At 45.1% G+C, this 20,818-nt stretch overlaps 2 protein-coding genes across 2 annotated transcripts; one reads left to right on the top strand and one right to left on the bottom strand.

The window, feature by feature from the left end:
- Positions 1-179: 179 nt before the first annotated feature.
- On the top strand, positions 180-8,154 carry LOC124001124 (F-box only protein 30-like). Its single transcript, XM_046307698.1, is given in 4 exon segments — positions 180-437; positions 2,641-4,615; positions 4,618-4,854; positions 5,158-8,154. Coding segments are annotated over 3 exon segments (2,361 nt in total). The 5' UTR covers positions 180-437; positions 2,641-2,695; the 3' UTR covers positions 5,362-8,154.
- LOC124001125 (coiled-coil domain-containing protein 162-like) lies at positions 5,819-19,033 on the bottom strand. The gene is made up of 11 exons (XM_046307699.1): positions 18,944-19,033; positions 18,636-18,746; positions 18,309-18,458; positions 16,822-17,043; positions 16,363-16,512; positions 16,092-16,226; positions 15,676-15,828; positions 15,258-15,467; positions 8,890-9,010; positions 8,399-8,526; positions 5,819-8,299 (listed from the first exon to the last, which is right to left on the bottom strand). The coding sequence occupies exons 2-11, from the start codon at positions 18,726-18,728 to the stop codon at positions 8,195-8,197; spliced, it is 1,467 nt and encodes a 488-aa protein (XP_046163655.1). The 5' UTR covers positions 18,729-18,746; positions 18,944-19,033; the 3' UTR covers positions 5,819-8,194.
- Positions 19,034-20,818: the final 1,785 nt, after the last annotated feature.

The following is a 20,818-nucleotide window of genomic DNA, read 5'->3' as shown; positions in this document are numbered from 1 at the left end:
TGTAAAGAAAAAAATAAAGGTATTTCAAAGAGCTGTCTTTAATTGAACTATTTCTGACCTTTTCGATGTCTAAAACAACATATTTATTGGAGATGTAGCTCGCTAAGTATTCTTGGGGTATTCCCCATCTATTTCAGGCGCACATCTCTAGCCAAACTTCGCTGTGGTCCGGGTCCGCTGAATGATGACGCAATCAATTTGCGCCACTTGTAGATATTAGGAGCTAGTCACAGATGAGCTTGCTAGCATTTTACAGCAGAAGTCACAATAGTGACTCGAGGCGGAAGAGACGACGTCAATATTTGTAGCTGACTACAAGCTAGCTGCTACAATATTACCTACCGAACTTTTAGTTAATTGTGTGTGGCTAGTGTTACTGCCGAATATAAGGACAAGACTCAGATATCAACGATTTGCTGTCTCGTTATTTAAGACGGGTAAGCCAAATGCTATTGTGACATGTTTTTTTAAGTTAAATAGCTAGCTACCAAGCTAACTTTAGCTAGCTCAGTGGCTGGCTAAAATTGGACATTTGGAGAGCCGCCGGATCCAACCTCCAGCTCATTTTCACCCGTTAATCAATATTGGGTATGTTAGCCACTAGCTAGCACAGCTAAAGTTTGTTGGTGTTGCTAGTAATCTAACGTTATAGAGTTTTTTTAAAAAAAGAGAAAGTTTAACCACTAAGTAGGCCGGACATTACACTTGCCAGTGGCAAAAATAACTAGTTAGCTAGTTCTTTAACTGTGTTACTATTGTGTTAATCTAAATAGCCAGTTAGCGTGTTACTACTATGTGTTACTTGTGTTAGTTAGCTAGTCCTTTGTTTTTGTTTATCTTGCGCAATCTGACATGAGGCCTGTGAAGCCAGACAACTCAGTCATGCCCAGTCAAGACTGGCAGTGTAACGTTTCCCCTTACATGGTTGGCTGACAGTTGCTTAGACAGGTCACCAGGTTTTGTTGTCATCAAGCTTTGAGCAGGCCAGTAAGGCCACTGAACTGTCTGTTTCATAAAATATTATGAATGAATATACTAACAAGATACACGGAGTGTACAAAACCTTAAGGACACCTGCTCTTTCCAATACAGACTAACCAGGTGAAAGCTATGATCCTTTGATGTCACTTATGAAATCCACTTCAATCAGTATAGATGAAGGGGAAGAGTCGGGTTAAATAAGGATTTTTAAGCCTTGAGACATGGTTTGTGTATGTGTGCCATTCAGAAAGTGAATGGGCAAGACCAAATATTCAGGTGTCTTTGAACAGGGTATGATTATGGTGCCAGGCGCACAAGTTTGTGTCAAGAACTACAACGCTGCTGGGTTTTTGTCAACAGTTTCCTGTGTGTATCAAGAATGGCCCACCACCCATTTTTACATTTTAATAATTTAGCAGAAGCTCTTATCTAGAGCGACTTACAGTAAGTAGTGAGTTCAAAATTGTCGTACTTTTTTCGTACTGGTCCCCTGTGGGAATCGAACCCACAACCCTGGTGTTGCAAGTGCCATGCTCTACCAAGACCTGCAACGCTGCTGGGGTTTTCATGCTCAACAGTTTCCTGTGTATATCAAGAATGGTCCACCACCCAAAGGACATCCAGACAACTTGTCAACTGTGGGAAGCATTGGAGTCAACATGGGCCAGTATCCATGTGGAACACTTTCGACACGTTATGGAGTCCATGCCACGATGAATTGAGGCTGTTCTGAGGGCAAAAGGGGAGGAGGTACAACTCAATATTAGGAAGGTGTTCTTATTGTTTTGTACACTCCGTGTAAATGTCTCTCCGCCCTAATAATGGGAGTCCGTAAAGCGGCACGGTGGGCTTTCTAGCTCCCGCCCATCATTTCTTCGAAGTGGTGGATACATCGCATTATTGTAATCCTTTTGTAAATATTTGATGAGGGTTGGTGACATTAACTGCCTGTATTCAATGGAGAGAGACGCTATGCTACTAGCCTGATTTCACGAATATGCATAGCTATCTCCAGAGAGCTCTGATTATAAAGTTGTTTTTTCTCTGTTGCCACGATGTTACTTGTCCTACTTGTATCAGTACACTCTTAACGACTTAAGGATTACTAAATGTCTATTTGGTCAAATAAAGCTCACGTAGCAAATAAGCTGTTAACCTCCATACAAAAACTCCTTGCTAGGTGGGCAGAACAATGACAAAACACCTGCTGGAGGGAGATAGATTTTCCACAGACTCGGGGCTTCTCTCTTCCTCCCTGGCTTCATACAGCCTCAGCCAGGGGTTAAAGGTCATGGTCCTTTAGGCTAGATCCTAGAACCGGTGTGTTGTGGCCATGTACTGTAACCCAAGAAGAGTGTTGTGAAATGTCATGTGGCAGCTTAAAGATTTAGTAAACAGAAATACTGAGATGGGAGCAGGTGCTAAGTTATAGAATGTGATGCTGGTTTTTAAAGGCATGGGACGCCATTGCCACGTGTTTGGTAGGTAGAGAGCTGGCCCTAGAACTGTCAGTGGGATAATTTAACAGGACAGGATGTTTCTAGGAACTGGGACATGGCCTGGTTGCTTTTTCTATTCATTAACTGACTGGTTCAACTTGAATTTGTTCACTTTACTAAAAACGGTATGATTTTAAAACGTTTTTTCTCATTATTTCAGGGCAGGCCACTTCACTCATTCTAGATTTAAAAGGAGGAATATCAACACTACAAAGATGGAGGCGCTCCATGCCCACTGCATGAAGTGTGTAAACCGGAGGTGTATGATCCGCCCAGAGACTGGTGTGTCCTGTGATCTCATTGGCTGCCCTCTCGTCTGTGGAGCAGTCTTCCACTCCTGCAAAGTGGAGGAGCATCGTTTACTATGCCCGTTTGAAAGAGTGCCTTGCCTCAACACTGGATTCGGGTGCCCTTTCACTATTGCTCGGCTCAAAATGGCTGAACACCTAGAGACGTGCCCGGCCAGTGTGGTGTGTTGCACCATGGAGTGGAACCGTTGGCCTGTGAGCTATTCAGACAGGAAGTCCTATGAGTACCTGAGCAATGTTGAAGTGGTGGAGCAGCTAGACATGGCCCTGGCTCTCCAAGATCAGAGGATGCTACTGGAGTCCCTCAGAGTCACCACCAACACGTCAAATAACGGATATAATAAACCAGCTGTGGAAACGAATGAAAAGATGGCTGATGTCGTGTCAAGTGTACCAGAGACTGCAGTTAGTAATGGAATGGTTGAAATGGACGAGGCTGCTGCTTTGACTAATGGAGTGATTGAAATGGATGATGAGGAGTCCTATATTTCGGTACACAAAAAGAACTTAGCAGCGACCTTGGAAGTTCTCAGAAGTGCAAAGGAAGTCAACTTGATCAATGGAATTATAAATGGGGGAAAAACGGAGCAAAATGGGGTTCTCCATAATGGAGAGAACAGTGATGATGACTTGAAGAATGTAGAGATGAAGGAGAGTGGCACACAGTTGGACTGTGAGCTCGGAGCAGTGGGCGGAGTGTCCGTGGACTGTGGAGTCGGAACAGGCAGACAGGGAGATGAGAGCCACTGGATAGAGCTCGATGAACTAATCAAGTCTTCAGAGGAGGTGGAGAAGGACGGCATGATGGGTCTAGCAGAGGTGGGTCGTCCTCCTCTCAGTAACGGTTTCCACCATACAGGAGACGACCACAATCACTTGAGACGACGTGAGCGGATGGATCTGAGCAGATCTCCACCCAGGCGCTCAGAAGTCAACAGGTCTTCAGACTTCAGGCCGGTGATGCCTTATCTCTCCATGCCTAATATAGTAGCACCACGGGAGCCCTCTGGGCCCCACCCTCCACCACTACCCATCCACCTGCCTCTTCCCATGCCTCTCCCTAATCTGGAACCCTACAACGTGCTCCAGCACCTGCCCTTAGAGATCGAAGATAGGTGGCTGGAGAGGAAACTACAGAACCTCCAGGTGCTCCGAGGGATGAGTGTGTTTACGTTTAACGGGCGCAGAGCTATGATGTCTGATCCCTATTTGTTCAGAGCTAAAATGGAGGACAAGTCAGTGGACACCTCAGACCTGGAGGTAACTGACGATCCATTGGGGCTCCATGGGATAGACCTGATCACGGCAGCGCTGCTTTTCTGCCTGGGTGATTCCCCCGGGGGCCGCAGCATCTCAGACAGCAGGTTTGTAGATGGTTATCGCGTCGACTTTGGTACCCAGACCTTCTCCTTCCCCTCGGCAATATTGGCCACTAACACCATGGTGGGGGACATCGCCTCAGCGTCGGCCTGTGATCACGCCAGCCCGCAGCTTTCCAACCCCAGCCCCTTCCACACCCTCAGACTGGACCTGGTGCTGGAGTGCGTGGCCCGCTACCAGACCAAGCAGCGCACCATGTTCACCTTTGTGTGTGGACAGCTGTTCCGCAGGGATGAGTTCTCCTCGCATTTCAAAAACGTTCACGGGGACATCCACGCCGGCCTGAACGGCTGGCTGGAGCACCGCTGTCCCCTGGCCTACTACGGCTGCACCTACTCACAGAGACGCTTCTGTCCCTCTGTGCAGGGCTCCAGAATCATCCACGATAGACACCTGGGCTCGTTCGGGGTGCAGCCGGGTATGCCTCCCGGTTCGGAGATAAAAGTCTCCCCAGGAATGCCTGTCGGTTCGGCTCCACCTGCGACCACCTGAGCTCCCTGCCCTTCGAGGTGCAACAGTATGTGGCTAGTTTCCTGGATGGCTTCAGCCTGTGCCAGCTGTCCAGGGTCTCACGTACCATGAGGGATGTGTGTGGCAGCTTACTCAAGTCCAGAGGCATGGTGGTGCTTCTCTGGGAGAACACACGACGGGCAGATGGGTCTTCCTCATGGCAGATCCAAAACAAGGTTAGTCGCTCACTGCATTTTAAACATGTGCATTAACATCTGTATTGAATTTTACTTTATTGTATTTTCCCATAAATCTATGATCAATGGGTAATTTCAGAGATGTACGACAGTTTGTGACACACATGGGGATCTCAAGTTAGAATTCACTCCTATTTCCTGACCACTGAATGCATGCTGTCCTGTATTAACACAGTAATCAATTAGATTAAAGGCGTTGCGTTGCAACGTATTACACACATAAACATATAAATGTCTTCATTTACAACTAATGAATTTCAATTACTCTCTTTTGTGAACCAGGTGTGGCGATTCAGTACGGCTTTCGGTACGGTGAACGAGTGGAAGTTTGCCAACATCGCCAATATGGCCGAACATCTGAAGAAGTGCAAGTTTAACACCATCACCCGTCGGGACGAGGCAATCCCTCTGCCCTGCATGTGCTTCACCAGAGAGCTCACCAAAGAGGGACGCTCACTGCGCTCAGTCCTCAAGCCAGTATTATGAGTTGCCCTATAACAGGGTTGTAGTCCATGGGTATGTCTGAATTGGCATTCTATTCCCTATATATATAGTGCACTACCTTTGAACAGGGGCCATAGATATAGAGCAGCAGGTAGCCTAGCGGTTAAGAGCATTAAGACGGTAACTGAAAGGTCGCTGGTTCGACTATGTGGAAAATCTCTTAATCTCTTAAGCAAGGCACATAATTGCTCCTGTAAGTCGCTCTGGACAAGAGTGTCTGCTAAATTGCTATTAAATTGAAATGTAGGAATAAGGCTGCCATTTTGGACTATACCCATTTCATTTCAGTCCATTCAGGAAGTTTTTACTGAATTGAAATGGACTCCCAACCCTGCTTTTTTTCCAGCCTTGACAGAAAGAACCTGAATTGTTTTCAATGCCACTTTGTAATGTCATATTGTTACCAATGTACTGAAGAGATTAACTTTTACATACTCTGTCAATGTGTAAATAAAACAAATGTTACTTTATTTTTATATGAATGACAAGCAAAGTCAGTACTGTGCCACGTTGACAAAGAAAGAAAGTGGAGCCTTATGATAAACACTTGCTTTCTGGTCATACGAGGGTTCTGACGAAGAACTTTCAAAGAGATTTTTCACTAACTCCCAGCTAGAGCGATTTACACCATCTTACTGTCGTGCACGGTTTTACATACTTAGGGTCATCATGGTTTGAGTTAGCGGATAATGTCATTACCTTATCTGAATTTTAATATTCAGACCAAACTTGATGTCCACACTACAGGCCATTATCAGAATGGAGCATTTTACTATGTAGCTATTTAACTCTACAACCAGTATCAGACCGGGCAACAATGTTGGCTGGTTAAATTAAGGGTGATTGGTTGTCTTATCTACTTTCCTAATTTGAGAAATGGTACTTCTGTGAAAACCATTTGTGTGAATACTAGTTATTGGATGTGTTTGAGTTCAGTGAATCCTGCAGGTCAGGAAACGTGGGCATACTGTCGCTTCTGGGGATGAGTTGATCAGTATTGAAACTGATCATGGCAACTAATAATCAATCATGGTCCTGTCTAAGTAATTTTAGTGTTCATCTTTATATTTTCCTCTTGGCACTACGTAGACACTGCTCAGAAGTTGCCTGCTGTGTCTCAGGGTTTGTAAAACATGCCTACCTCCAAAATAAGACCCTATTCCCCTATATGGTGCACTACTTTTGACAAGGGCCCATTTTAGGGCTCTGGTCAAAAGTAGTGCACTATAAAGGGAATAGGGTGCCATTTGGGATGCAGACAAGACGCTGTATCAATAAGTGCTGGCCATTACGTGTACTGTATTGCCTGCTTCACACGACAGGTTCCACCCAAACTGTACTGTAGAGCTCTGCTTGGTTTTTGGTTCGGCTCTAGAGTGTGAATCAGGCTCATGTGTAAAAGATACACCAGTCTACCAGTCTTCACATGGAACAGTCACTTTAAAGTCATGGTTATAGAGTGGGGTTAGTCAGGACTGATATACCGGTCAGTATTATTGTGTTTTATGGCAGTGTTGGTACTGACCCATTAAATTCCATGTCCTCAATAGATCTAATTATCAATAACCTGCCTATAGTTTGACTTGATTTTTCTCTGAGTTGAGTATTAGTTGAAAGTCTGTTTGGATTTGGAAGTGTGTAGAACAAGATTTAATTATTCGGACAGATTGTGCTGTAGAAATGAAGGCTGGGATTCAATCTGATCGTGAGTTGTAGACAATGCAGCTTTTAAAGGCTATGCTCGGAGCTCGCATTCTTGGTAAAGGCTGCATATATTGTTTCAATTAAGTGGTACATTGTCGACAAAGCGTAATCGGATTGGAGTCCGGCCTTCGTTCATGGGTCTAAGATTCTGTTGTAGAAAATTGAGGGCCAGACTTGGATCTTAAGGGCATAGTTTGCATCCTGTTTTTAAAAAAAGGAGTAAAAGACAAATCACTTTATTTGACTAAGTTCTTCTTCTCTGAATCCCTGTACAGTTTATTCTACAGTTGTATTCCATTGGGGGGGGGAGACCTGTGCAGACTTTGCATGATTGAAAACATGATTAGCACCCCAGATGGATAGTTTGAAACTTTTTTTTTGTGTGTTCCAAAATATGCATCAATCCTGTGTGTGTTTTGTGATATTTTATTTGTACTGTCAGAACTCAACTCTTTTTGTATTCTTCCATGCAACCCTTTAATGTCCTTCTATTATCTGGTGTAGTTTCTAATCTGATGAACATGCCACAAATATTAGACTGTTCAGAGGATGCTATGGTTTAACCTATTGATCATCCCCACATTATAGCCTGGTCCCAGATAAGTTTGTGCTTTTTAGCCAAGTCAGATGGTTCAATTCCAATGACTGTAGGCAAAACGCCATAAACAGATCTGAGGCCAGGCAAACCATGTTTTTGCTCAAGTCAGATTTTTTTTCCCCTGCATGTGAGTGAAGAGATTAACAGTCATTCTTAACCTGATTTATCCATAAAATGTAAGGTTATATTTCCTCTACAATAACCCTTTTAAAAGTTGTGTGTGTATTGAGCCTGGGTACACTGGGCCTATGTAGTTCTGTCTCAACTCTTCATATTTGGTTTGTCTTACTATATTTGTATGGTAGCATCTGCAACAATGAGATCACACCAAGTTATAGCTTTAAACAAGGTGTCTTACCACTGTTTTACAATGTTTTTGTTTCTTGTTTTAGCCGCCCAGGTGTATAAAGGTCCTTCACATACTGTGTATCATCTAGATCATTTTCATCACCAATAAACGTTTGTTTTCATTACTTGTTACAACATGGTTGACATTTTTCTACAAGAACAGCATCATTTTTGCTGAAGGTGTGTGAGGAGACGAGAGGAGGTTGGGCCTCCATCAGTGAGGTTTGGTAGCAGGGCCTCCGTGGTGAGGATACGCAGGCGAGGCGGTTCCTGACAAAACACACAAACGATACAATTCTATTGGGGAAACGAAGCCACACAAAAGTTCATTGGTTACTAGGCTGTAATATGCCAAGAAGGGATACTCACTGTTTTGGGTCTCTCCAGCTGGGTGGTAGAATCCCTCTTGCTATCGTCCTGCTGTGGGCCAGCGTGTTCTGGGTTTCTGATGCTGGATCTGTTGTGAGGGAAAGTGTAACGAGATGTCTTGCGTCGCCCTGTTGAGAGAGAGCACAGGCTGAATCAATGGCTAGCTGCAGCATAGTGAGTTATTCATTAAAACAGTGTGTTATGTTTTGTACTTGGCACATACACTACTCTAGAAGTGCATAGCGTAGTGGTTCTCAATCCTGGTCCGCTGGACCCAAAGGGGTGCGTTTTTGCACTAGCATCACACCTGATTCAAATCATCAAAGCCTGATAACGAGTTGATGATTAGAATCAGGTGTAGTAGTGCTAGGGCAAAAACAAAAATATGCACCCCTTTGGGTCCCCAGAGCCAGGATTGAGAACCATTGCCATAGTAAGTTACTGCTGTATGGAAAGAGAGTGAGTGGAACACACTGAAGCTGAGCCATTACCTGCTGTGTAGGTACACCTGGAGAGAGCAGTCTCAACGTCCTCTACCTGGCTCTGCAGCTTGTCCACCCGCTGGAAAGCTTCCTGTTTGAGGCTGCGTTCCTGATGAAGCTGGCCCTTCACCTAAAGCCACAGTGGGTGCCTGGGTTAATGTCCATTACCATTACAGCAATAATCTAAACTTGCTCTGTCTAATTTACGGTAAATGTGCTCCCTTCATCAGGGAATATACACATTTAGATATTCCCAGGGCTAGGGATTTTCCATGACCATATAACCATATAATCTGACCAGGAAAGGCCGGGCCCAAGTTTATACCTACGGGACACATACACTGCTCAAAAAAATAAAGGGAACACTAAAATAACACATCCTAGATCTGAATGAATGAAATATTCTTATTAAATACTTTTTTCTTAACATAGTTGAATGTGCTGACAACAAAATCACAAAAATGATCAATGGAAATCAAATTTATCAACCCATGGAGGTCTGGATTTGGAGTCACGCTCAAAATTAAAGTGGAAAACCACACTACAGGCTGATCCAACTTTGATGTAATGTCCTTAAAACAAGTCCAAAGGAGGCTCAGTAGTGTGTGTGGCATCCACGTGCCTGTATCAAATTCAAATCATATAGCCCTTCGTACATCAGCTGATATCTCAAAGTGCTGAACAGAAACCCAGCATCAGTGACTCAATCCATTCAAGTGACGCACCCCTCCCAGGGACGGTATGAAAGAGCCCCAGTAAGCCAGTGACTCTGCCCCTGTAATAGGGTTAGAGGCGGAGAATCCCAGCGGAAAGAGGGGAACCGGCCAGGCAGAGACAGCAAGGGCGGTTCGTTGCTCACCTTCCCACTCCTGGACCAGACTACACTCAATCATATGACCCACTGAAGAGATGAGTCTTCAGTAGAGACTTAAAAGTTGAGACCAAGTTTGTGTCTCTTACATGGGTAGGCAGACCATTCCATAAAAATGGAGCTCTATAGGAGAAAGCCCTGCCTCCAGCTGTTTGCTTAGAAATTCTAGGGACAATTAGGAGGCCTGCGTCTTGTGACCGTAGCATATGTGTAGGTATGTACGGCAGGACCAAATCAGAGAGATAGGTAGGAGCAAGCCCATGTAATGCTTTGTAGGTTAGCAGTAAAACCTTGAAATCAATTTAGTGCTTTATCCGGGTAGCCGGAAAGTAGAGCATTGCAGTAGTCTAACCTAGAAGTGACAAAAGCATGGATTAATTTTTCTGCATCATTTTTGGACAGAAAGTTTCTGATTTTTGCAATGTTACGTATATGGAAAAAAGCTGTCCTTGAAACGGTCTTGATATGTTCTTCAAAAGAGAGATCGGGGTCCAGAGTAACGCCGAGGTCCTTCACAGTTTTATTTGAGATGACTGTACAACCATTAAGATTAATTGTCAGATTCAACAGAAGATCTCTTTGTTTCTTGGGACCTAGAACAAGCATCTCTGTTTTGTCCGAGTTTAAAAGTAGAAAGTTTGCAGCCATCTACTTCCTTATGTCTGAAACACATGCTTCTAGCGAGGGCAATTTTGGGGCTTCACCATGTTTCATTGAAATGTACAGCTGTGTGTCATCCGCACAGCAGTGAAAGTTAACATTATGTTTTCGAATGGCATCCCCAAGAGGTAAAATATATAGTGAAAACAATAGTGGTCCTAAAATGGAACCTTGAGGAACACCGAAATGTACAGATGATTTGTCAGAGGACAAACCATTCACAGAGACAAACTGATATCTTTCCGACAGATAATATCTAAACCAGGCCAGAACTTGTCCGTTTAGACCAATTTGATTTGGGTTTCCAATCTCTCCAAAAGAATATGGTGATTGATGGTATCAAAAGCAGCACTAAGGTCTAGGAGCACGAGGACAGATGCAGAGCCTCGGTCTGATGCCATTAAAAGGTCATTTACCACCTTCACAAGTGCAGTCTCAGTGCCATGATGGGGTCTAAAACCAGACTGAAGCATTTTGTATACATTGTTTGTCTTCAGGAAGGCAGTGATTGCTGCGCAACAGCCTTTTCTAAATATTTTGAGAGGAATGGAAGATTCGATATAGGCCGATAGTTTTTAAATATTTTCTGGGTCAAGGTTTGGCTTTTTCAAGAGAGGCTTTATTACTGCCACTTTTAGTGAGTTTGGTACACATCCGGTGGATAGAGAGCCGTTTATTATGTTCAACATAGGATGGCCAAGCACAGGAAGCAGCTCTTTCAGTAGTTTAGTTGGAATAGAGTCCAGTATGCAGCTCGAAGGTTTAGAGGCCATGATTATTTTCATCATTGTGTCAAGAGATATAGTACTAAAACACTTGATCCTAGGTCCTGAGCTTTGAAGGAATATGCAGATTTAAAGAGGAGTCCGTAATTTGCTTTCTAATAATCATTATCTTTTCCTCAATGAAGTTCATGAATTTATCACTGCTGAAGTGAAAGCCATCCTCTCTTGGGGAATGCTGCTTTTTAGTTAGCTTTGCGACAGTATCAAAAAGGAATTTCGGATTGTTCTTTATTTTCCTCAATTAAGTTGGAAATATAGGATGATTGAGCAGCAGTAAGGGCTCTTCGGTACTGCACGGTACTGTCTTTCCAAGCTAGTCGGAAGACTTCCAGTTTGGTGTGGCGCCATTTCCGTTCCAATTTTCTGGAAGCTTGCTTCAGAGCTTGGGTATTTTCTGTGTACCAGGGAGCTAGTTTCTTATGAGAAATGTTTTTCGTTTTTAGGGGTGCAACTGCATCTAGGGTATTGCGCAAGGTTAAATTGAGTTCCTCAGTTAGGTGGTTAACTGATTTTTGTCCTCTGGCGTCCTTGGGTAGACAGAGGGAATCGGGAAGGACATCAAGGAATCTTTGTGTTGTCTGTGAATTTATAGCACGACTTTTGATGTTCCTTGGTTGGGGTCTGAGCAGATTATTTGTTGCAATTGCAAACATAATAAAATGGTGGTGCGATAGTCCAGGATTATGAGGAAAAACATTAAGATCCACAACATTTATTCCATGGGACAAAACTAGGTCCAGAGTATGACTGTGACAGTGAGTGGGTCCAGAAACATGTTGGACAAAACCCACTGAGTCGATGATGGCTCCGAAAGCCTTTTGGAGTGAGTCTGTGGACTTTTCCATGTGAATATTAAAGTCACCAAAGATTAGAATATTATCTGCTATGACTACAAGGTCCGATAGGAATTCAGGGAACTCAATGAGGAACGCTGTATATGGCCCAGGAGGCCTGTAAACAGTAGCTATAAAAAGTGATTGAGTATGCTGCATAGATTTCATGACTAGAAGCTCAAAAGACGAAAACATATTTTTTTTTTGTAAATTGAAATTTGCTATCGTAAATGTTAGCAACACCTCCGCCTTTGCAGGATGCACGGAGGATATGGTCACTAGTGTAGCCAGGAGGTGAGGCCTCATTTAACACAGTAAATTCATCAGGCTTAAGCCATGTTTCAGTCAGGCCAATCACATCAAGATTATGATCAGTGATTAGTTCATTGACTATAATTGCCTTTGAAGTAAGGGATCTAACATTAAGTAGCCCTATTTTGAGATGTGAGGTATCATGATCTCTTTCAATAACGACAGGAATGGAGGAGGTCTTTATCCTAGTGAGATTGCTATGGCGAACACCGCCATGTTTAGTTTTGCACAACCTAGGACGCGGCACAGAGACGGTCGCAATGGGGATAGCTGAGCTGACTACACTGACTGTGCTAGTGGCAGACTCTACTATGCTGGCATGCTGGCTAACAGCCTGCTGCCTGGCCTGCACCCTATTTAATTGTGGAACTAGAGGAGTTAGAGCCCTGTTTATGTTGGTAGATAAGATGAGAGCACCCCTCCAGCTAGGATGGAGTCCGTCACTCCTCAGCAGGACAGGCTTGGTCCTGTTTGTGGGTGAGTCCCAGAAAGAGGGCCAATTATCTACAAATTCTATCTTTTGGGAGGGTCAGAAACAGTTTTCAACCAGCGATTGAGTTGTGAGACTCTGCTGTAGAGCTCATCACTCCCCCTAACTGGGAGGGGGCCAGAGACAATTACTCGATGCCGACACATCTTTCTAGCTGATTTATACGCTGAAGCTATGTTGCGCTTGGTGATCACTGACTGTTTCATCCTAACATCGCTGGTGCCGACGTGGATAACAATATCTCTATACTCTCTACACTCGCCAGTTTTAGCTTTAGCCAGCACCATCTTCAGATTAGTCTTAACGTCGGTAGCCCTGCCCCCTGGTAAACAGTATATGATCGCTGGATGATTCGTTTTAAGTCTAATACTGCGGGTAATGGAGTCGCCAATGACTAGAGTTTTCAATTTGTCAGAGCTAATGGTGGGAAGCTTCGGCGTCTCAGACCCCGTAACGGGAGGAGTAGAGAGAAGACTCGCTGCTTAATGGGGAAAACCGGTTGAAAGTTTGTCGGGCTGAATGAGCGACACCGGTTGAGCATTCCTACAGCATTTCCCTCCAGAAACCATGAGAAAGTTGTCCGGCTGCGGGGACCGTGCGAGGGGATTTATACTAACATTACTATCTGTACTTACTGGTGGCACAGACGCGGTTTCATCCTTTCCTACACTGAAATTACCCTTGCCTAACGATTGCGTCTGAAGCTGGGCTTGTAGCACAGCTATCCTCGACGTAAGGCGATCGTTCTCCTGTATATTATGAGTACAGCGACTGCAATTAGAAGGCATCATGTTAATGTTACTACTTAGCTTTGGCTGTTGGAGGTCCTGACGAACCATGTCCAGCGTCCGGAGTGAAAAAGTTGAGGGAAAAAACTAAAATATAAACGGTAATTAAAAAGTAAAAACCGTAAAGTTGTCAGGTAGCAAAGTAAGGTTGGCAACAAAACGCACAGCAACACGTAAACAAGTTGTGACCGGAAATGGCGTACCATGTATGACCTCCCTACAACGCCTGGGCATGCTCCTGATGAGGTGGCGGATGGTTTCCTGAGGGATCTCCTCTCAGACCTGGACTAAAACATTCGCCAACTCCTGGACAGTCTGTGGTGCAACGTGGCATTGGTGGATGGAGCGAGACATGATGTCCCAGATGTGCTCAATTGGATTCAGGTCTGGGGAACAGGCGGGCCAGTTCATAGCATCAATGCCTTCCTCTTGCAGGAACTGCTGACACACTCCAGCCACATGAGGTCTAGCATTGTCTTGCATTAGGAGGAACCCAGGGCCAACCGCACCAGCATATGGTCTCACAAGGGGTCAGAGGATCTCATCTCGGTACCTAATGGCAGTCAGGCTACCTCTGGCGAGCACACGAAGGGCTGTGCGGCCCCCCAAAGAAATGCCACCTCACACCATGACTGACCCACCGCCAAACTGGTCACGCTGGAGGATGTTGCAGGCAGCAGAACGTTCTCCACGGCGTCTCCAGACTGTCACGTCTGTCACATATGCTCACATTCTGAACCTGCTTTCATCTGTGAAGAGCACAGGGCGTCAGTGGCAAATTTGCCAATATTTGTGTTCTCTGGCAAATGTCAAACATCCTGCACAGTGTTGGGCTGTAAGCACAACCCCCACCTGTGGACGTCGGGCCCTCATACCACCCTCATGGAGTCTGTTTCTGACCGTTTGAGCAGACACATGCACATTTGTGGCCTGCTGGAGGTCATTTTGCAGGGCTCTGGCAGTGCGCCTCCTGCTCCTCCTTGCACAAAGGCAGAGGTAGTGGTCCTGCTGCTGGGTTGTTGCCCTCCTACGGCCTCCTCCACGCCTCCTGATGTACTGGCCTGTCTCCTGGTAGCGCCTCCATGCTCTGGACACTACGCTGACAGACACAGCAAACCTTGCCACAGCTCGCATTGATGTGTCATCCTGGATGAGCTGCACTACCTGAGTCACTTGTGTGGGTTGTTAGACTCCGTCTCATGCTACCACTAGAGTGAAAGCACCGCCAGCATTCAAAAGTGACCAAAACATCAGCCAGGAAGCATAGGAACTGAAAAGTGGTCTGTGGTTATCACCTCCTTTATTGGGGGCCTATAATTATAATTTCCACCTGTTGTCTATTCCATTTGCACAACAGCATGTGAAATGTATTGTCCATCAGTGTTGCTTCCTAAGTGGACAGTTTGATTTCACAGAAGTGTGATTGACTTGGAGTTACATTGTGTTGTTTAAGTGTTCCCTTTACTTTTTTGAGCAGTGTACAATGTAATTGTTTAAAAGTCTAGGAACTTAAGTTATTATCCATCTCTGTTTTATGTTGCTCCAAGCCGGATGATGTCTGTTTTAGTAATACTAGAACAGATCATTTTATATTATGTGTTGGTGTGTTTGTACTGCAGGGATGAGAACGAGTGTCACCTGTCTGATGTCTTTGGCACTGCGTTGTCTCAGCAGCCGTCTGTCTCTGCTGCTCCTGTCCAGCTGAGTCCTGAGGTCTTGGAGCTGTCTGTCTCTGTCCCCCACACCCTCTCTCAGCTGCTCCAGGCTCTGCAGGTGGTAGCTGACCAGCTCCTGTCTGCTCTGGACCTCCTGAGCAGAGTGATGCCTCACCTCATGGAGCTCTGCGCTCTGTGGGCATAATAATCACTCTACTGTCAGACCAGACAGGCAAATATCTCTAGATCTGGTTATTAAAATCGGCTATGACAGAAAATATCACACTATTTACAATGATGTAAAATGAGAAGAAAATGTGAAGATTCATTCCACTTGTTATCTGTAATGTTGAAGAAAGAACTGCATGTGAATGAGTCAGAGTGAGGATATAGCTAGCTACCTGTTTGGTGAGCAGTCTCTTGGTGCGGTTGTACTCCGTCTGACACTGTGTCATGGCCCTCTGTGTGACTTCCAGTTCCTGCTTCAGTACGATCACTTCACCCTCTGACATCATCTTCATTCGCAGTGCTTCCCTCTGACAGGACATCTCCCTCTAGACACAACACAAGTCACAGTCGCACAAAACGTCAGCAAAAAAAGCATGAAAAGCCACAGCCATTCTGGTGCAATCCATATGAGTCTCTACATTTGTATTCATATTACAATCATTTAGCAGAGGCTCTTATGCACAGGTTAACATCTGTGCATTCAACTTAAGTAGGTCAAATCATAAAACAACCGTGATGTCACGGTCATTGCAAGTCAATACACTTGTGTGATTTTGGGGACACTCCTTTCCAATCCTCCTAACCGTACCTGCTGGCTGTGGAGCAATCTACGGTGCAGCTTGCCCTGTCCAACCACCTGTCTCCAGTGGCCCAGTGCCTTCACCTTAGACAGCAGGCCAGTCAGCAGACTGTTCTCCATGCTCAGGTCATGGAGCTCCTGCTTCTGATGGAGGAGAAGAAGAAGAAGAAAGATTAAGGAAGAGAATATCTGTTAGTCATGAATGCAATAATTCTGTAAACAGCTGAGTCACAATTCAGTCACTTGCTTCGAAAACAACTTTGGGCCCCAATCGTCTCACCTCCGACTGCGTCGTAAGAAGAGCTTCATTGCCTTTAGTGGAGCCAAACTTCCTCAGCTTGATGATGTTATCCACTCCCTCTCTCCTCACTTTGCTCACCAGCTGAGTAACATCCTGGTCCATTCGCACATGGTACTCATCAAGCCTGGCCTGTGATCCATCCGAGTAAACAATAAAGTAAAAAGACGAGAGGGTGTGCGTTATGGTGCTTTTAGCATGGCAGTGATGTGGTCAAAAGTACGACACGACCAAACACCAACTATTTTCCAAATTAACCAGTTATTGTGGATCAAAGTTAGTCAGGATCATTGTGAGGTGATACTAAGAGACTATAAGGTGCTCATACATGCTTATGTCAAGTCTTATAATGCATTCTAACAGCATCATAATGCATTATACCTTCCGGCTTTAGATAGTTACCGTTATGATAAAAAGATAGGTTTTAAAAGCGTTTCGTACCTTCAGTTGAATGCAGGTGGAGAAAAGTTGTCGGACCAGGGAGTCACAGCGCTGTCTGTATTTTAGGCTAATCTGCTGCTCCAGACCTCTCTGTTCCTCCTCCAGTTGGGTGACCCGGGTACGCAGGGCTGTGGTCTGCAACATCATCCCACGACAGAGCCCACTGACCTCGCTGTAAGGGTTGACGGTCTGGGACTGGGACGCCTCAAGGTTCTTCACATCCTGCAGGACAAATATTGTACAGAGAGAAGTCAAAGAAGCAAGAACTTAAAGATACGTTTGTGTGCAGTTTAGCAAATGAATGGTATAAAGCCCCGGAATCAAACCGGGTTTGGAAACCTGCTCACGTGATAACTAACCTTGCCCGACACCGGAAGACTAGCGTTATCTCCCAGAGGTGCTAATCCCAGTCGTTCACACATATACTGTATTACCAATGGAAAAAAGGCATTGCATATCTTGACACACGTCTTATGCGCTGAACTGCTGAAGTACAGTAGAGTAGGATACCTGTTCTCTGCGGTAGAGCAGCTGGCTCTCCTGCTGTAAGATCTGTTCATAGAACTGGGAGTAGAGGAGGATACCTGTTCTCTGCGGTAGAGCAGCTGGCTCTCCTGCTGTAAGATCTGTTCATAGAACTGGGAGTAGAGGAGGATACCTGTTCTCTGCGGTAGAGCAGCTGGCTCTCCTGCTGTAAGATCTGTTCATAGAACTGGGAGTAGAGGAGGATACCTGTTCTCTGCGGTAGAGCAGCTGGCTCTCCTGCTGTAAGATCTGTTCATAGAACTGGGAGTAGAGGAGGATACCTGTTCTCTGCGGTAGAGCAGCTGGCTCTCCTGCTGTAAGATCTGTTCATAGAACTGGGAGTAGAGGAGGATACCTGTTCTCTGCGGTAGAGCAGCTGGCTCTCCTGCTGTAAGATCTGTTCATAGAACTGGGAGTAGAGGAGGATACCTGTTCTCTGCGGTAGAGCAGCTGGCTCTCCTGCTGTAAGATCTGTTCATAGAACTGGGAGTAGAGGAGGATACCTGTTCTCTGCGGTAGAGCAGCTGGCTCTCCTGCTGTAAGATCTGTTCATAGAACTGGGAGTAGAGGAGGATACCTGTTCTCTGCGGTAGAGCAGCTGGCTCTCCTGCTGTAAGATCTGTTCATAGAACTGGGAGTAGAGGAGGATACCTGTTCTCTGCGGTAGAGCAGCTGGCTCTCCTGCTGTAAGATCTGTTCATAGAACTGGGAGTAGAGGAGGATACCTGTTCTCTGCGGTAGAGCAGCTGGCTCTCCTGCTGTAAGATCTGTTCATAGAACTGGGAGTAGAGGAGGATACCTGTTCTCTGCGGTAGAGCAGCTGGCGGTAGAGCAGCTGGCTCTCCTGCTGTAAGATCTGTTCATAGAACTGGGAGTAGAGGAGGATACCTGTTCTCTGCGGTAGAGCAGCTGGCTCTCCTGCTGTAAGATCTGTTCATAGAACTGGGAGTAGAGGAGGATACCTGTTCTCTGCGGTAGAGCAGCTGGCTCTCCTGCTGTAAGATCTGTTCATAGAACTGGGAGTAGAGGAGGAAGCTGCTGCGTTCTCGCTCCATCACAGAGCGGCCCAGAGTGGACAGACACCGCTGGAGGTGGGCCGCGGGGAAGGTCAGCTGGCAGGAGACATTTTTGTCATGAAACTGTTCTCACGTTCTTGGTGCTTGGAACCTATGAACCTGTGGCTGCCAATTTTTTTGAATTTTTTTTCTGAGAAAAAAGGACCAGACTGCTACCCATTGTTTTAGAGCTATTGTCTTGCCTGTCTGTCCATTCTGTGTTGGATTTCTCACCTGTCCCTCCTCCGTCTGCTCAGCACACTCCATTAGCTGCTGGGTGAAGCCCTCCACTAACTGAGGTCTCTCTGGGGACAGACTGTGCTTCATGGGGCCTTGCTTCCACAACTCTGGACGACAGTCGTAACAGTGATTAGTCAACCATTACACCTAGAATCTTTCGACTCATACTCGTAGCTGTTTAACCTGTTCGTGATGTAACAGTAAAATGTAAAACATCTTCAAATGTTTTAAAGGACAACAGAAATCCAGATCCAACATTGGTTACTGTCTTCGTGAGACATCCTGAGAGGTGGGTAGTGTACCTGTGGGGAGGCCTGTGTCTTGGCGTGCCCGCTCCGAAATCACCAGGGTCAGCTCTCTCGCGATCCTCCTCTGTACCGCTCGGATCATATCACACTCCGTACTCTCCAGCAGCCTGAGCAACTGAGGCACCATGCACAGACTCAATGAGATGTTCCTCATCATCTTGTTTGCCACATTACAGACATAACCTATTGCTCAGTCCGTAGAAACTGATTGAGCCACCATACTTAGAGTCAACAGAGAAACCAATGTTCATGTTTATCCTCATTTTCATTACACAATTTACAACTTGTTCCTCAGTCTGTAGCACTACTCGACTAGTCTGGTTTCCAACCTTACATTTTTTGTGTGTTATTTAACCTTTATTTAACTAGGGTAGTTAATTTAAGAACAAATCATTATTTACAATGACGGCCTGCCAAGAGGCAAAACGCCTCCTGTGGGGAAGGGGGCTGGGATTCCAAGTAAAAAATGTAGGACAAAACACACATCATGACAAGAGAGACACCGCAACACAACACAAAAGAGAGACCTGCGACAACAAAACAACATGGCAGTAAACACAACATGGTAGCAACACAACATGACAAGAACATAACATGGTAGCAACACAACATGGCAGTAGCACAACATGGTAGCAGCACAAACATGGTACAAACATGATTAGGCACAGACAACAGCACGAATGGCAAAAAAAAGGTAGAATCAACCTGAATCAAGGCTTTATTTTGTGACGTGAAACAATGGTGAAACTGGATTCAGTTTGGATCCCAGACTACTACGGTATATGGATTGTTACACGAATACAGTGGCTTTTTATGTCCATCAGACGTTATGTGTGTACATTTTGATAAAACACTCAAGTTAACAGTTGGATCACGTACACTGAGTGTACAAAACATTAGGCACACCTGCTCTTTCTATGACAGACTGACCAGGTGAATCCAGGTGAAAGCTATGATCCCTTATTGACGTCACCAGTTAAATCCACTTCAATCAGTGTAGATGAAGGGGGGGACAGGTTCAATAATTATTTTTAAGCCTGGAGACAATTGAGATATGGATTGTGTATGTGTGCCATTCAGAAAGTGAATGAGCAAGACAAAAGATTGAAGTGCCTTTGAATGGGGTATGATAATAGGTGCCAGGCGCACCAGTTTGTGTCAAGAACTGCAACACTGCTGGGTTTTTCACACTCATCTGTTTCCCGTGTGTATCAAGAATAGTCCACCACCCACTTTTACATTTTAGCAGATGCTCTTATCCAGAGTGACTTCATACATTTTTTTACTGGTCCACTGTGGTAATCAAACCCACAACCCTCGCGTTGCATGCGCCATGCTCAACCAACTGAGCCACACGGAACCACCCAAAGGGCATCCAGCCAAATCGACACATTGGAGTCAACATGGGCCAGCATTGCTGTGTAACGCTTTCGACACCTTGTAGAGTCCATGCCCTGACAAATTGAGGCTGTTCTGAGTTATAAAGGGGGCCGCAACTCAATATTAGGAAGGTGTTCTTAATGTTTTGTAAACTCAGTGTACATTTTACTCTCTACCTAAACTAAAACAAATCCAATTGTATTGGTCACATACACATGGTTAGCAGATGTTATTGCGAGTGTAGCGAAATGCTTGTGCTTCTAGTTCCGACTAAACCGTGTTAAAAGATTCCAATAGAGGTCAGGTTTGTGAGTGAGCTATCATGGTGTGCTGCAGTAGTACAATACTTGGAATCTCTTGATGTGAACCTCGGAAGCTCCTGCAGGAGGCAGTAGAGGCTGGCTGTCAGACAGCAGAGCCTCAAAGTCCTTCTCGTTACCCATCTTTTGAGCCAGGGCTCTCATACTTGGGTACTGGATGTCTGCTCTG

Source organism: Oncorhynchus gorbuscha, linkage group LG17 (assembly GCF_021184085.1).
Source record: "Oncorhynchus gorbuscha isolate QuinsamMale2020 ecotype Even-year linkage group LG17, OgorEven_v1.0, whole genome shotgun sequence".
Lineage (NCBI taxonomy): Eukaryota > Metazoa > Chordata > Actinopteri > Salmoniformes > Salmonidae > Oncorhynchus > Oncorhynchus gorbuscha.
Note: the sequence above shows the minus strand (reverse complement) of the source record. Positions and strands in the feature narration are given on the sequence as shown.

What these genes read in the sequence shown, in the direction of transcription:
- LOC124001125 (XM_046307699.1), bottom strand. Translation starts at nt 18,728, where the DNA reads ATGAAGCACAGTCTGTCCCCAGAGAGACCTCAGTTAGTGGAGGGCTTC. An exon ending in CCACCTGCATTCAACTGAAG is followed by an intron (nt 16,513 to 16,821) that starts GTACGAAACGCT and finishes GATGGATCACAG; the next exon opens with GCCAGGCTTGATGAGTACCA. An exon ending in AGAGACTGCTCACCAAACAG is followed by an intron (nt 15,468 to 15,675) that starts GTAGCTAGCTAT and finishes TTATGCCCACAG; the next exon opens with AGCGCAGAGCTCCATGAGGT.